The 12,183-nt window shown below is 47.6% G+C and overlaps 1 protein-coding gene across 1 annotated transcript in view; it reads left to right on the top strand.

The window, feature by feature from the left end:
• Window positions 1–12,183, top strand: part of HINT3 (histidine triad nucleotide binding protein 3) — a 32,169-nt gene that overhangs the window by 17,900 nt on the left and 2,086 nt on the right. Inside the window, exons 3-4 of the mRNA XM_038741662.1 lie at window positions 6,780–6,849; window positions 11,031–11,157. Coding sequence (XP_038597590.1) covers window positions 6,780–6,849; window positions 11,031–11,157 — 197 coding nt within the window. The remainder of the gene's footprint in view (window positions 1–6,779; window positions 6,850–11,030; window positions 11,158–12,183) is intronic.

The raw sequence follows: 12,183 nt of genomic DNA, 5'->3' as shown, positions 1-12,183 counted from the left end.
CATGTCGAAGACTGAGCTCCTTGTCTTCCCTCCCAAACCTTGTCCTCTCCCTGACTTTCCCATCTCTGTTGACGGCACTACCATCCTTCCCGTCTCACAAGCCCGCAACCTTGGTGTCATCCTCGACTCCGCTCTCTCATTCACCCCTCACATCCAAGCCGTCACCAAAACCTGCCGGTCTCAGCTCCGCAACATTGCCAAGATCCGCCCTTTCCTCTCCATCCAAACTGCTACCCTGCTCATTCAAGCTCTCATCCTATCCCGTCTGGACTACTGCACTAGCCTTCTCTCTGATCTCCCATCCTCGTGTCTCTCTCCACTTCAATCCATACTTCATGCTGCTGCCCGGATTATCTTTGTCCAGAAACGCTCTGGACATATTACTCCCCTCCTCAAAAACCTCCAATGGCTACCGATCAATCTGCGCATCAGGCAGAAACTCCTCACCCTGGGCTTCAAGGCTGTCCATCCCCTCGCCCCCGCCTACCTCCCCTCCCTTCTCTCCTTCTCCAGCCCAGCCCGCACCCTCCGCTCCTCCACCACTAATCTCCTCACCGTGCCTCGCTCTCGCCTGTCCCGCCATCGACCCCCGGCCCACGTCATCCCCCGGGCCTGGAATGCCCTCCCTCTGCCCATCCGCCAAGCTAGCTCTCTTCCTCCCTTCAAGGCCCTGCTGAGAGCTCACCTCCTCCAGGAGGCCTTCCCAGACTGAGCCCCTTCTTTCCTCTCCCCCTCGTCCCCCTCTCCATCCCCCCGTCTTACCTCCTTCCCTTCCCCACAGCACCTGTATATATGTATATATGGTTGTACAGATTTATTACTCTATTTATTTATTTATTTATTTATTTTACTTGTACATTTCTATCCTACTTATTTTATTTTGTTGGTATGTTTGGTTCTGTTCTCTGTCTCCCCCTTTTAGACTGTGAGCCCACTGTTGGGTAGGGACTGTCTCTATGTGATGCCAATTTGTACTTCCCAAGTGCTTAGTACAGTGCTCTGCACATAGTAAGCGCTCAATAAATACGATTGATTGATTGATTGATTGATTAGTACAGTGCTCTGCACACAGTAAGCGCTCAATAAATACGATTGAATGAATGGAATGTTTTGTTTTGTTGTCTGTCTCCCCCTTTCTAGACTCTGAGCCCATTGTTGGGTCGGGACTGTTACTATATGTTGCCAACTTGTACTTCCCAAGCGCTTAGTACAGTGCTGTGCACACAGTAAGCGCTCAATAAATACGATTGAATGAATAAACGAAATGTTTTGTTTTGTTGTCTGTCTCCCCCTTCTAGACTCTGAGCCCATTGTTGGGTAGGGACTGTTACTATATGTTGCCAACTTGTACTTCCCAAGTGCTTAGTACAGTGCCCTGCACACAGTAAGCGCTCAATAAATACGATTGAATGAATGCCTCCCTTCTAGACTCTGAGCCCATTGTTGGGTAGGGGCTGTTACTATATGTTGCCAACTTGTACTTCCCAAGCGCTTAGTACAGTGCCCTGCACACAGTAAGCACTCAATAAATCATCATCATCAATTGTATTGAGCACTTACTGTGTGCAGAGCACTGTACTAAGCGCTTGGGAAGTACAAGGTGGCAACATATAGAGACAGTCCCTACCCAACAGTGGGCTCACAGTCTAAAATACAGTCTAAATACGATTGAATGAATGCCTCCCTTCTAGACTGTGAGCCCATTTTTGGGTAGGGGCTGTTTCTATATGTTGCCGACTTGTACTTCCCAAGCGCTTAGTACAGTGCCCTGCACACAGTAAGCGCTCACTAAATACGATTGAATGAATAAATCATCATCATCATCATCAATCGTATTTATTGAGCGCTTACTATGTGCAGAGCACTGTACTAAGCGCTTGGGAAGTACAAATTGGCAACATATAGAGACAGTCCCTACCCAGCAGTGGGCTCGCAGTCTAAAAGGGGGAGACAGAGAACAAAACCAAACATACTAACAAAATAAAATAAATAGAATAGATATGTGCAAATAAAATAAATAGAGTAATAAATATGTACAAACATATGTACATATACATTGTGCTGTGGGGAAGGGAAGGAGGTAAGATGAGGGGGATGGAGAGGGGGACGAGGGGGAGAATGAATGAATGAATGAATGAAGTGGATGCTCGAGAAAAGCAGGAATTAGGATTCAAACTAAACATAATAGTAATTATAGTATTTAGTGAACGCCCAAGCACTCTGTTTTAAGCGCTGGGGTCGAGCAAAGGTAATCAGGTCAGTCCCTGGCCCACCTGGGCTCACCGTGTAAGTGACGTGTGCGGTCGTCTCGGTGTTTCTAGAGTTGTTACATTTTGACTTGCATGTGACTGGCAGTTTCGTTCCCACTGTACACACGTGAACTAATGCGGCGGACCGAGGTGTCTGACGTTTGTCACACCTGCCGTGCGGCCTAGTGGGAAATGCTGGTCTCGGGAGTCAGACGCCAGGAGTTGGTAATCCCCACCCCTTCGGACAACCTCGGACAAGTCACGTAGCTTCTCCGCGCCTCAGTTTCCTCCTCCGGAGAAGGGGGATTCAACCCAACTTCTTCCTATTTCATAATAATAATAATAATGATGGCATTTATTAAGCGCTTACTATGTGCAGAGCACTGTTCTGAGGGCTGGGGGGATACAAGGTGATCAAGTTGTCCCACGTGGGGCTCACAGTCTTCATCCCCATTTTACAGATGAGGTCACTGAGGCGCGGAGAAGTGGACTTGCCCAAGGTCACACAGCAGACATGTGGTGGAGTCGGGATTCGAACCCATGACCTCTGACTCCAAAGCCCGGGCTCTTTCCACTGAGCCACGCTGCTTCATGATGATGATGGTATTTGTTAAGCAGTTACTATGTGCCAAGCACTATTCTAACTGCGGGGGGAGATACAAAGTAATCAGATTGTCCCACGGAGGGCTCACACTCTTAATTCCCATTTTACAGATGAGGTCACTGAGGCCCAGAGAAGTGAAGTGGCTTGCCCAAAGTCACACAGCTGATCAGTGGTGGAGCCGGGATTAGAACCCATGACCTCTGACTCCCAAGCCCGGGCTCTTTCCACTGAGCCATGCTGCTTCTATTTAGACTACGAGCCCCCGGCAGCAACGGCGTCTACCCCAGCGCTTAGTGCGCTGCTTGGCACATAATACGCACTCAACAAGTACTGAAGTTCATTCATTCGTATTTATTCTCTATATGTTGACGACCTGTACTTCCCAAGCGTTTAGTACAGTGCTCTGCACACAGTAAGCGCTCAATAAATACGATTGAATGAATGAATTTAGCACATACTGTGTGCAGAGCACTGTACTAAGCGCTCGGGAAAGAACAGCTCAGCAATCGGCAGTGACAGTCCCTGCCCACAGCGAGCTGACGGTTTAGATGGTGGTTGTTTTTCTCACTGGCACCCTTGTCGATCCTGCTGGCTCCTCTTTAATAATAATAATAATAATAATGATGGCATTTATTAAGCGCTTACTATGTGCAAAGCACTGTTCTAAGCGCTGGGGAGGTTACAAGATGATCAGGTTGTCCCATGGGGGGCTCACAGTCTTAATCCCCATTTTACAGATGAGGTAAACAGAGAATAATAATAACAATAATGGCATTTATTAAGCGCTTACTATGTGCCAAGCACTGTTCTAAGTGCTGGGGAGGTTACAAGGTGATCAGGTTGCCCCACGGGGGGCTCACAGTCTTAATTTTCACTTTACAGATGAGGTAAACAGAGAATAATAATAGTAATAATAATGGCATTTATTAAGCACTTACTATGTGCCAAGCACTGTTCTAAGCGCTGGGGAGGTTACAAGGTGATCAGATTGTCCCACAGGTGGCTCACAGTCTTCATCCCCATTTTACAGATGAGGTAAACAGAGAAGTGAAGTGACTTGCCCAAAGTCACCCAGCTGACAAGTGGCGGAATCGGGATTAGAACCCCTGACCTCTGACTCCCAAGCTCGTGCTCTTTCCACTGAGCCACGCTGCTTCTCCAGCACAGACCTGGGGGTCAGAAGGTCATGGGTTCTAATCCTGACTCCGATAATAATAATAATAATAATAATAATAATAATAATAATAATAATAATGTTGGTATTTGTTAAGCACTTACTATGTGCCGAGCACCGTTCTAAGTGCTGGGGTAGATACAGGGTAATCAGGTTGTCCCACGCAGGGCTCACAGTTTCAATCCCCATTTTACAGATGAGGTAACTGAGGCACCGAGAAGTTAAGTGACTAGCCCAAAGTCACACAGCTGACAAGTGGCGGAGGAGGGATTAGAACCCACGACCTCTGACTTCGAAGGCCGGGCTCTTTCCACTAAGCCACGCTGCTTCTCTACTCATCTGCCGTATGACCTTGAGCAAGTCACTTCACTTCTCTGGGCCTCAGTTCTGTCATCTGTAAAATGGGGATTGAGACTGTGAGCTCCACTTGGGACAGTCCAGCTCGATTTGCTTGCATCCAGCCCAGCGCCCAGTACAGTGCCTAGCACATAGTTAGCGCTTAACAAGCACCATTTTTATTATTGGGAGAGTACATTATATCGGAGTGGGCAGACATGTTCCCTGCCCTCAAGGAGCTTAGAGTCTAGAGGGGGAGACAGGTGTTATAATATAAGTGCTTAGTACAGTGCTCTACATACAGTAAGCGCTCAATAAATACAGTTGAATGAAGGAATATAAAGAAATAAATGTTGTGGGGCTGAGGATGAGGGGTGACTGAAGAGTACAAATCCAAGTGCAGGAGCGACGCGGAAGGGAGCGGGAGAAGAGAAGCAGCGTGGCCCAGTGGAAAGAGCCCGGGCTTGGGAGTCGGAGGTCATGGGTTCAAATCCTGACTTCACTGCTTCTCAGCTGTGTAACTTTGGGCAAGTCACTTCTCTGGGCCTCAGTGACCTCATCTGGAAAATGGGGATGAAGATCGTGAGCCCCACATGGGACAACCTGATCACCTTGTATCCTCCCCAGCGCTTAGAGCAGTGCCTGGCACATAATAAGCGCTTAACAAATACCAAAATTATGAAATTATTCTTAGGAGGAAATGAGGGATTAGTTGGGAGAGGCCTCTCGGAGGAGATTCTTTCGGCCACAAGAAGTGTCTCGAAGGCAAGCCTGGGTCCTGGCCCACGTTTAAGTCTTCGGTGGCTCAGGTGCCCTCAATATTCATTCATTCATTCAATCGTATTTATTGAGCGCTTACTGTGTGCAGAGCGCTGTATATGCCGGTGGGTTGAAGCTCCGTTGCTGTGTCGGCTCCAGATTTTGCTCTCTGGAGCTCTGTAGCAGTAGCGCTGATGGCATTGGCTGTGAGCCCACTGTTGGGTAGGGACTGTCTCTATATGTTGCCAATTTGCACTTCCCAAGCGCTTAGTACAGTGCTCTGCACATAGTAAGCGCTCAATAAATACAATTGATTGATTGGCATTTCCTCTTCTCCCACTCCCTCCTGTATCATGAAGTGTCCGGGCTGGGTTGTAGAGGAAATCGTCCCTACTTAAGATAGGTAAGGTACGAAGAGGGTAAAGTGGTGGGGCAACTTGCCCGAAGTCACACGGTAGACCGGGGCAGAGCTGGGATTAGAACCCGTGACCTTCTGAGTCCCAGGTCTGTGCCCTGTCCACTACGCCACGCTGCTCTCCCTAGCGCTTAGTACAGTGCTCTGCACACGGTAAGCGCTCGATAAATACGGCTGATTTAAAGCCTAAGGTAAGGAGTGTCCGTTTGAGACGGAGTTGGATGGGCAACCGCTGGAGGTTCTTGAGGAGGTATTGGGCCTCGATTTTTCTCTCTGAGCCCTTTTGTTAATCTCATGGATGGGATCGAAATTGATTCATTTTCGGTTATTCCCTGTCGTAGTGCTGGTTTTGGATTTTGTTCATACTTCCTATTTCCTTTGTACTCAGTTTTTAAGCTAACCTAGGGACCGCTACCACCAACTCTTCTAGACTGTGAGCCCATTGTTGGGTAGGGGACCGTCTCTATATGTTGCCGACTTGTACTTCCCAAGCGCTTAGTACAGTGCTCTGCACACAGTAAGCGCTCGAGAAATACCGCTGATTTAAAGCCTAAGGTAAGGAGTGTCCGTTTGAGACGGAGTTGGGTGGGCAACCGCTGGAGGTTCTTGAGGAGGTACTGGGCCCCTATTTTTCTCTCTCAGCCCTTTTGTTAATCACATGGATGAGATCGAAATTGATTCATTTTCGGTTGTTCCCTGGTTTTGGATTTTGTTCATACTTCCTATTTCCTTTGTCCTCAGTTTTTAAGCTAACCTAGGGACCGCTACCACCAACTCTTCTAGACTGTGAGCCCACTGTTGGGTAGGGACCGTCTTTATATGTTGCCGACTTGTACTTCCCAAGCGCTTAGTACAGTGCTCTGCACGGTCAGCGCTCAATAAATACGATTGAATGAATGAATGAATTGGGCCAGAAAGCCACCTTTTTGGATCTTTCACAAAAAGGAAATTCACGTGTTGTCAGAGGGCCGTGATGAGCGAGGCCGGGGATCCAGCACAGACCTCAAGGAAGCGATCACTCCATCACCCCCACAGAGCTCGAGTGTGGCTATCTTCTCTCCTCTAACCTGGGACAGATTTGAACCCGCGACTTTCCCCAGCAGTCGATCTCACCGTGGGGGACAGTTGTAGGAAACCTTTGGAATGGGCCAGGCTGGTCACCCCGATTTTTCACTCGGTTCTCGCTAGCTACAACGGATGGGGTGGTTTGGAGCTGAAAAGCAATTTCTTGTTCTCTTCTAGTAGAAAAAATGGTGACGGCAGGAAAAACCATCCTTCAGAAGAATAACTTCCCTCATCTGGATGATGTGCGGTAAGTCCTTTCTCAGAGAGGAAATGACTATTAGACGGTATTGATTTTCTTAGGAAATGTTATCGCTTGACAGGTAACGGGAGCCAAGCTGGCTGAGTCAGTTGGCACGTGAATGAAAATACATCCGCCTCCTGGGGAATGAAATCCTCGTATGACCTTACAGCGGGGAGGGGAAGAGGAAGCCTAGTAAATAATAATAATAATAATAATAATAATAATAATAATAATAATAACAATAATATTAATAATGTTGGTATTTGTTAAGCGCTTACTACGTGCCAGGCACTGTTCTAAGCGCTGGGGGGGATACAAGGTAATCAAGGCTGTCCCACGTGGGGCTCACAGTCTTAATCCCCATTTTCCAGATGAGGGAACTGAGGCGCAGAGAAGTTAAGTGACTTGCCCAAAGTCACACAGCTGACAAGTGGCGGAGCCGGGATGCGGTTGGTCACTATGTAATAATAATAATAATATTAACAATTATGGTACTCGGTAAGTGCTTACTATCAATCAACAATCGTATTTATTGAGCGCTTACTGTGTGCAGAGCACTGTACTAAGCGCTTGGGAAGTACAAGTTGGCAACATATAGAGACGGTCCCTACCCAACAGTGGGCTCACAGTCTAAAAGCATTGTTCTAAGCTCTAAATTCTAAGCTCTGGGGTAGATACAAGCTAATCTGTGTGGACGCGGTCCGTGTCCCACACGGGGCTCACCGTCTTAACCCCCATTTTACAGATGCGGCAGTTGGAGCCCAGAGAAGTGAAGTGACTTGCCCAGGGTCACACAGCAGACGTGGTGGAGCTGGGATTAGACCCTTCTGCTTCCCAGACCCATGTTCTAACCACTGCACCGTGCTGCTTATACAGCCCGTAGTGCTTAAAGAATACCATTATATGCACTACAACAGGGTTGGTAGTTGGTGCATATAAGCTTGTTGTGGGCCAGGAATGTGTCTGTTTATTGTTCTGTTGTCCTCTCCCAAGCACTTAGTACAGCGCTTTGCACACAGTAAGCGCTCAATAAATACAATTGAATGAATGAATATTCTTTGCCCACAAGAGCTTAGCGTTTCCTCTCCTACAGAGGCTAGATTAGAAGTAGCTGATCTCCCCCAAACCTGTGAGGCAGAGCCAGAAATTCAAACTACCAGAGGCTAGCGAGGCCCAGCAGAGGCAATTAGTGAGCTGTTTCAAGTGGATCTCTTTGGTTTTTCATCATCATCATCATCGTCATCAATCGTATTTATTGAGCGCTTACTATGTGCAGAGCACTGTACTAAATGCTTGGGAAGTACAAATTGGCAACATCTAGAGACAGTCCCTACCCAACAGTGGGCTCACTTTTCAGTTCCGTCCTGAAAATAATGACAGTAGGGTCATCTTTAGCATCTCCTCGGAGTTTCACATGTTGAGGAAAACCTGGTCTGTATTTAGGCAGAGACTCCCGTCCTGCCTGTAGATCAGTCAATCCATCGGTGGTATTTATTGAGCACTTGATGTGTGCAGAGCACTGGACTGGGAGCTCGGATTAACGGCATGACCTAGTGGAAATAATAATAATAATAATAATAATGGTATTTGTTCAGCACTTCCTATGTGCCAGGCAGTGTTCTAAGCAATCAATCGCATTTATTGAGCGCTTACTGTGTGCAGAGCACTGGACTGAGAGCTTGGATTAACAGCATGACCTAGTGGAAGTAATAATAATAATAATGGTATTTGTTCAGCACTTCCTATGTGACAGGCAGTGTTCTAAGCAATCAATCAATCAATCGTATTTATTGAATGCTTACTGTGTGCAGAACACTGGACTGAGAGCTCGGATTAACAGCATGACCCAGTGGAAGTAATAATAATAATAATGGTATTTGTTCAGCACTTCCTATGTGCCAGGCAGTGTTCTAAGCAATCAATCAATTGTATTTATTGAGCGCTTACTGTGTGCAGAGCACTGCACTAAGCACTTGGGAAGTACAAGTTGGCAACATATAGAGACAGTCCCTACCCAGCAGTGGGCTCACAGTCTAAGCACTGGGGTAGATAGAGGGTAATCAGGTTGTCCCACAAGGGGCTCATTTTAATCCCCATTTTACAGATGAGGTAACTGAGTCACAGAGAAGTTCTTCTAGACTGTGAACCCACTGTTGGGTAGGGACCGTCTCTATATGTTGCCAACTTGTACTTCACAAGCGCTTAGTACAGTGCTCTGCACACAGTAAGCGCTCAATAAATACGATTGAAAGAATGAATGAATCTGATTGCCTTGATCCACAGCTGTGTCTGTGAAAGGACAGTGAGGGCGAGAGTTTGTGCAAAATCCTATTCAGGATCACACTTGGGTAGAGGCTGGAGGGAAAAAGATGCCAGTAGCGGGAAGGTAGACATAGAGATCCATTTAATTAATTAGCCAAGATGCTACTTTAGAAGCAGCGTGCATAGCTTAGTGGACCCACTGCTGGGTAGAGGCTGTCTCTATATGTTGCCAACTTGTACTTCCCAAGCGCTTAGTACAGTGCTCTGCACACAGTAAATGCTCAATAAATACGATTGATTGATTGATTGACAGAGCACAGGCCTGGGAGTTTAGAAGGACCTGGGTTCTACTCCCGGCTCTGCTACTTATCTGCTGTGTGACCTTGGGTGAGTCATTTCACTTCTCTGTTCCTGTGTTCCCTTATCTGTCAAATAATAATAATGGCATTTGTTAAGCGCTTACTATGTGCAAAGCACTGTTCTAAGCATTGAGGGGGATACAAGGTGATCAGGTTGTCCCGCGTGGGGCTCACAGTCATCCTCCCCATTTTACAGATGGGGGAACTGAGGCCCAGAGAAGTGAAGTGACTTGCCCAAAGTCACGCAGCTGACAATTGGCGTAGCTGGGATTTGAACCCCGGACCCCTGACTCCAAAGCCCGGGTTCTTTCCACTGAGCCACACTGCTTCTAACCTGATCACTTTGTAACCTCCCCAGTGCTTTGAACAGTGCTTTGCACATAGTAAGCGCTTAATAAGTGCCATTATTATTACTATTATCAGTGGTATTAGTTGAGTGCTATTGTTTTGTTCTCTGTCTCCCCCTTCTAGACTGTGAGCCCACTGTTGGGTAGGAACCGTCTCTATATGTTGTCAACTTGTACTTCCCAAGCGCTTAGTACAGTGCTGTGCACACAGTAAGCGCTCAATAAATACGATTGATTGATTGATTAGTACAGTGCTCTGCACACAGTAAGCGCTCAATAAATACGATTGAATGAATAAATGAATGAATTCCTGCCTACTTGTTTTGTTGTCTGTCTCCCCCTTATAGACTGTGAGCCTGTTGTGGGGTAGGGATGGTCTCTATCTGTTGCGGAATTGTAATTTCCAAGCGCTTAGTACAGTTCTCTGCACACAGTAAGCGCTCAGTAAATACGATTGAGTGAACGAATGAATGAGTGCTCACTGTTTGCAGAGCTCTGTTCTAAGCACTTGGAAGAGTACAGTACAACAGAGATGGTAGACACATTCCCTGCCCTCAATCAATCAATCAATCAGTCAATCGTATTTATTGAGCGCTTACTGTGTGCAGAGCACTGTACTAAGCGCTTGGGAAGTACAAGATGGCAGCATATAGAGACAGTCCCTACCCAGCAGTGGGCTCAATGAATGTGCTCATTGTTTCTAGTGGTCACTCTTCCAAGAAGTTGCAGAATTCAAATGGCTACTGGGTATTTGGGGTTTGGTTTTTTCTTTGGTTTTCATGGTATTTGCCGAGGATTTCCTCTGTGCCAGGCACGGCATTCAGCGCTGAGGCAGATACAAGCTAATCGGGTTGGACTCCTTGTTCTATATGGGACGTCACGGTCGTAATCTCCATTTTACAGATGAGAGGACCGAGGCACAGAGAAGTTAGGTGGCGTGCCCAAGGTCACCCAGCAGAGGAGCCGGGATCAGAACCATGAGCCCATTGTTGGGTAGGGACCTTCTCTGTATGTCGCCGACTTGGACTTCCCAAGGGCTTAGTCCAGTGCTCTGCACACAGTAAGCGCTCAATAAATATGATTGAATGAACGAATCATCATCATCAATCGTATTTATTGAGCGCTTACGTTCGATTATGAACGAATGGACACGATTGAATGAATGAATGGACGCAGGGCAGCCGTTGACAACTGTTGACGTTTCCCCCCTCTATTTCAGGATGGGTTTCCACTGGCCTCCATTCTGTTCCATCTCTCATTTGCACCTTCATGTCCTGGCCCCAGCCAGTCAGCTGAGCTTCTTATCCAGGATGGTTTACAGAGTCAACTCGTACTGGTTCATCACGGTAAGTTTGCATTAGATGACACCCAGATCTCCATCTCTGCCCCTGCTCTCTCCCCCTCTCTCCAGGCTAGCGTCTCCTCCTGCCTTCAGGACATCTCCATCTGGATGTCTGCCCGCCACCTAAAGCTCAACACGTCGAAGACTGAACTCCTTGTCTTCCCTCCCAAACCTTGCCCTCTCCCTGACTTTCCCATCTCTGTTGACGGCACTACCATCCTTCCTGTCTCACAAGCCCGCAACCTTGGTGTCATCCTCGACTCCGCTCTCTCACTCACCCCTCACATCCAAGCCATCACCAAAACCTGCCAGTCTCAGCTCCGCAACATTGCCGAGATCTGCCCTTTCCTCTCCATCCATACCGCTACCCTGCTCGTTCAAGCTCTCATCCTATCCCGTCTGGACTACTGCATCAGCCTTCTCTCTGATCTCCCATCCTCGTGTCTCTCCACTTCAATCCATACTTCATGCTGCTGCCCGGATTGTCTTTGTCCAGAAACGCTCTGGGCATATTACTCCCCTCCTCAAAAATCTCCAGTGGCTACCAATCAATCTGCGCATCAGGCAGAAACTCCTCACCCTGGGCTTCCAGGCTCTCCATCACCTTGCCCCCTCCTACCTCACCTCCCTTCTCTCCTTCTCCAGCCCAGTCCACACCCTCCACTCCTGTGCTGCTAATCTCCTCACCGTGCCTCGTTCTCGCCTGTCCCGCCATCGACCCCCAGCCCACGTCATCCCCCGGGCCTGGAATGCCCTCCCTCTGCCCATCCGCCAAGCTAGCTCTCTTCCTCCCTTCAAGACCCTACTGAGAGCTCACCTCCTCCAGGAGGCCTTCTCAGACTGAGCCCCTTCCTTCCTCTCCCTCTCGTCGCCCTCTCCATCCCCCCATCTTACCTCCTTCCCTTCCCCACAGCACCTGTATATATGTTTGTACATATTTATTACTCTATTTATTTTACTTGTCCCTATTCTATGTATTTTATTTTGTTAGTATGTTTGGTTTTGTTCTCCGTCTCCCCCTTTTAGACTG

This window comes from Tachyglossus aculeatus, chromosome 2, assembly GCF_015852505.1.
Source record: "Tachyglossus aculeatus isolate mTacAcu1 chromosome 2, mTacAcu1.pri, whole genome shotgun sequence".
NCBI lineage: Eukaryota > Metazoa > Chordata > Mammalia > Monotremata > Tachyglossidae > Tachyglossus > Tachyglossus aculeatus.
This window is presented reverse-complemented; position numbering and strand designations above follow the sequence as displayed.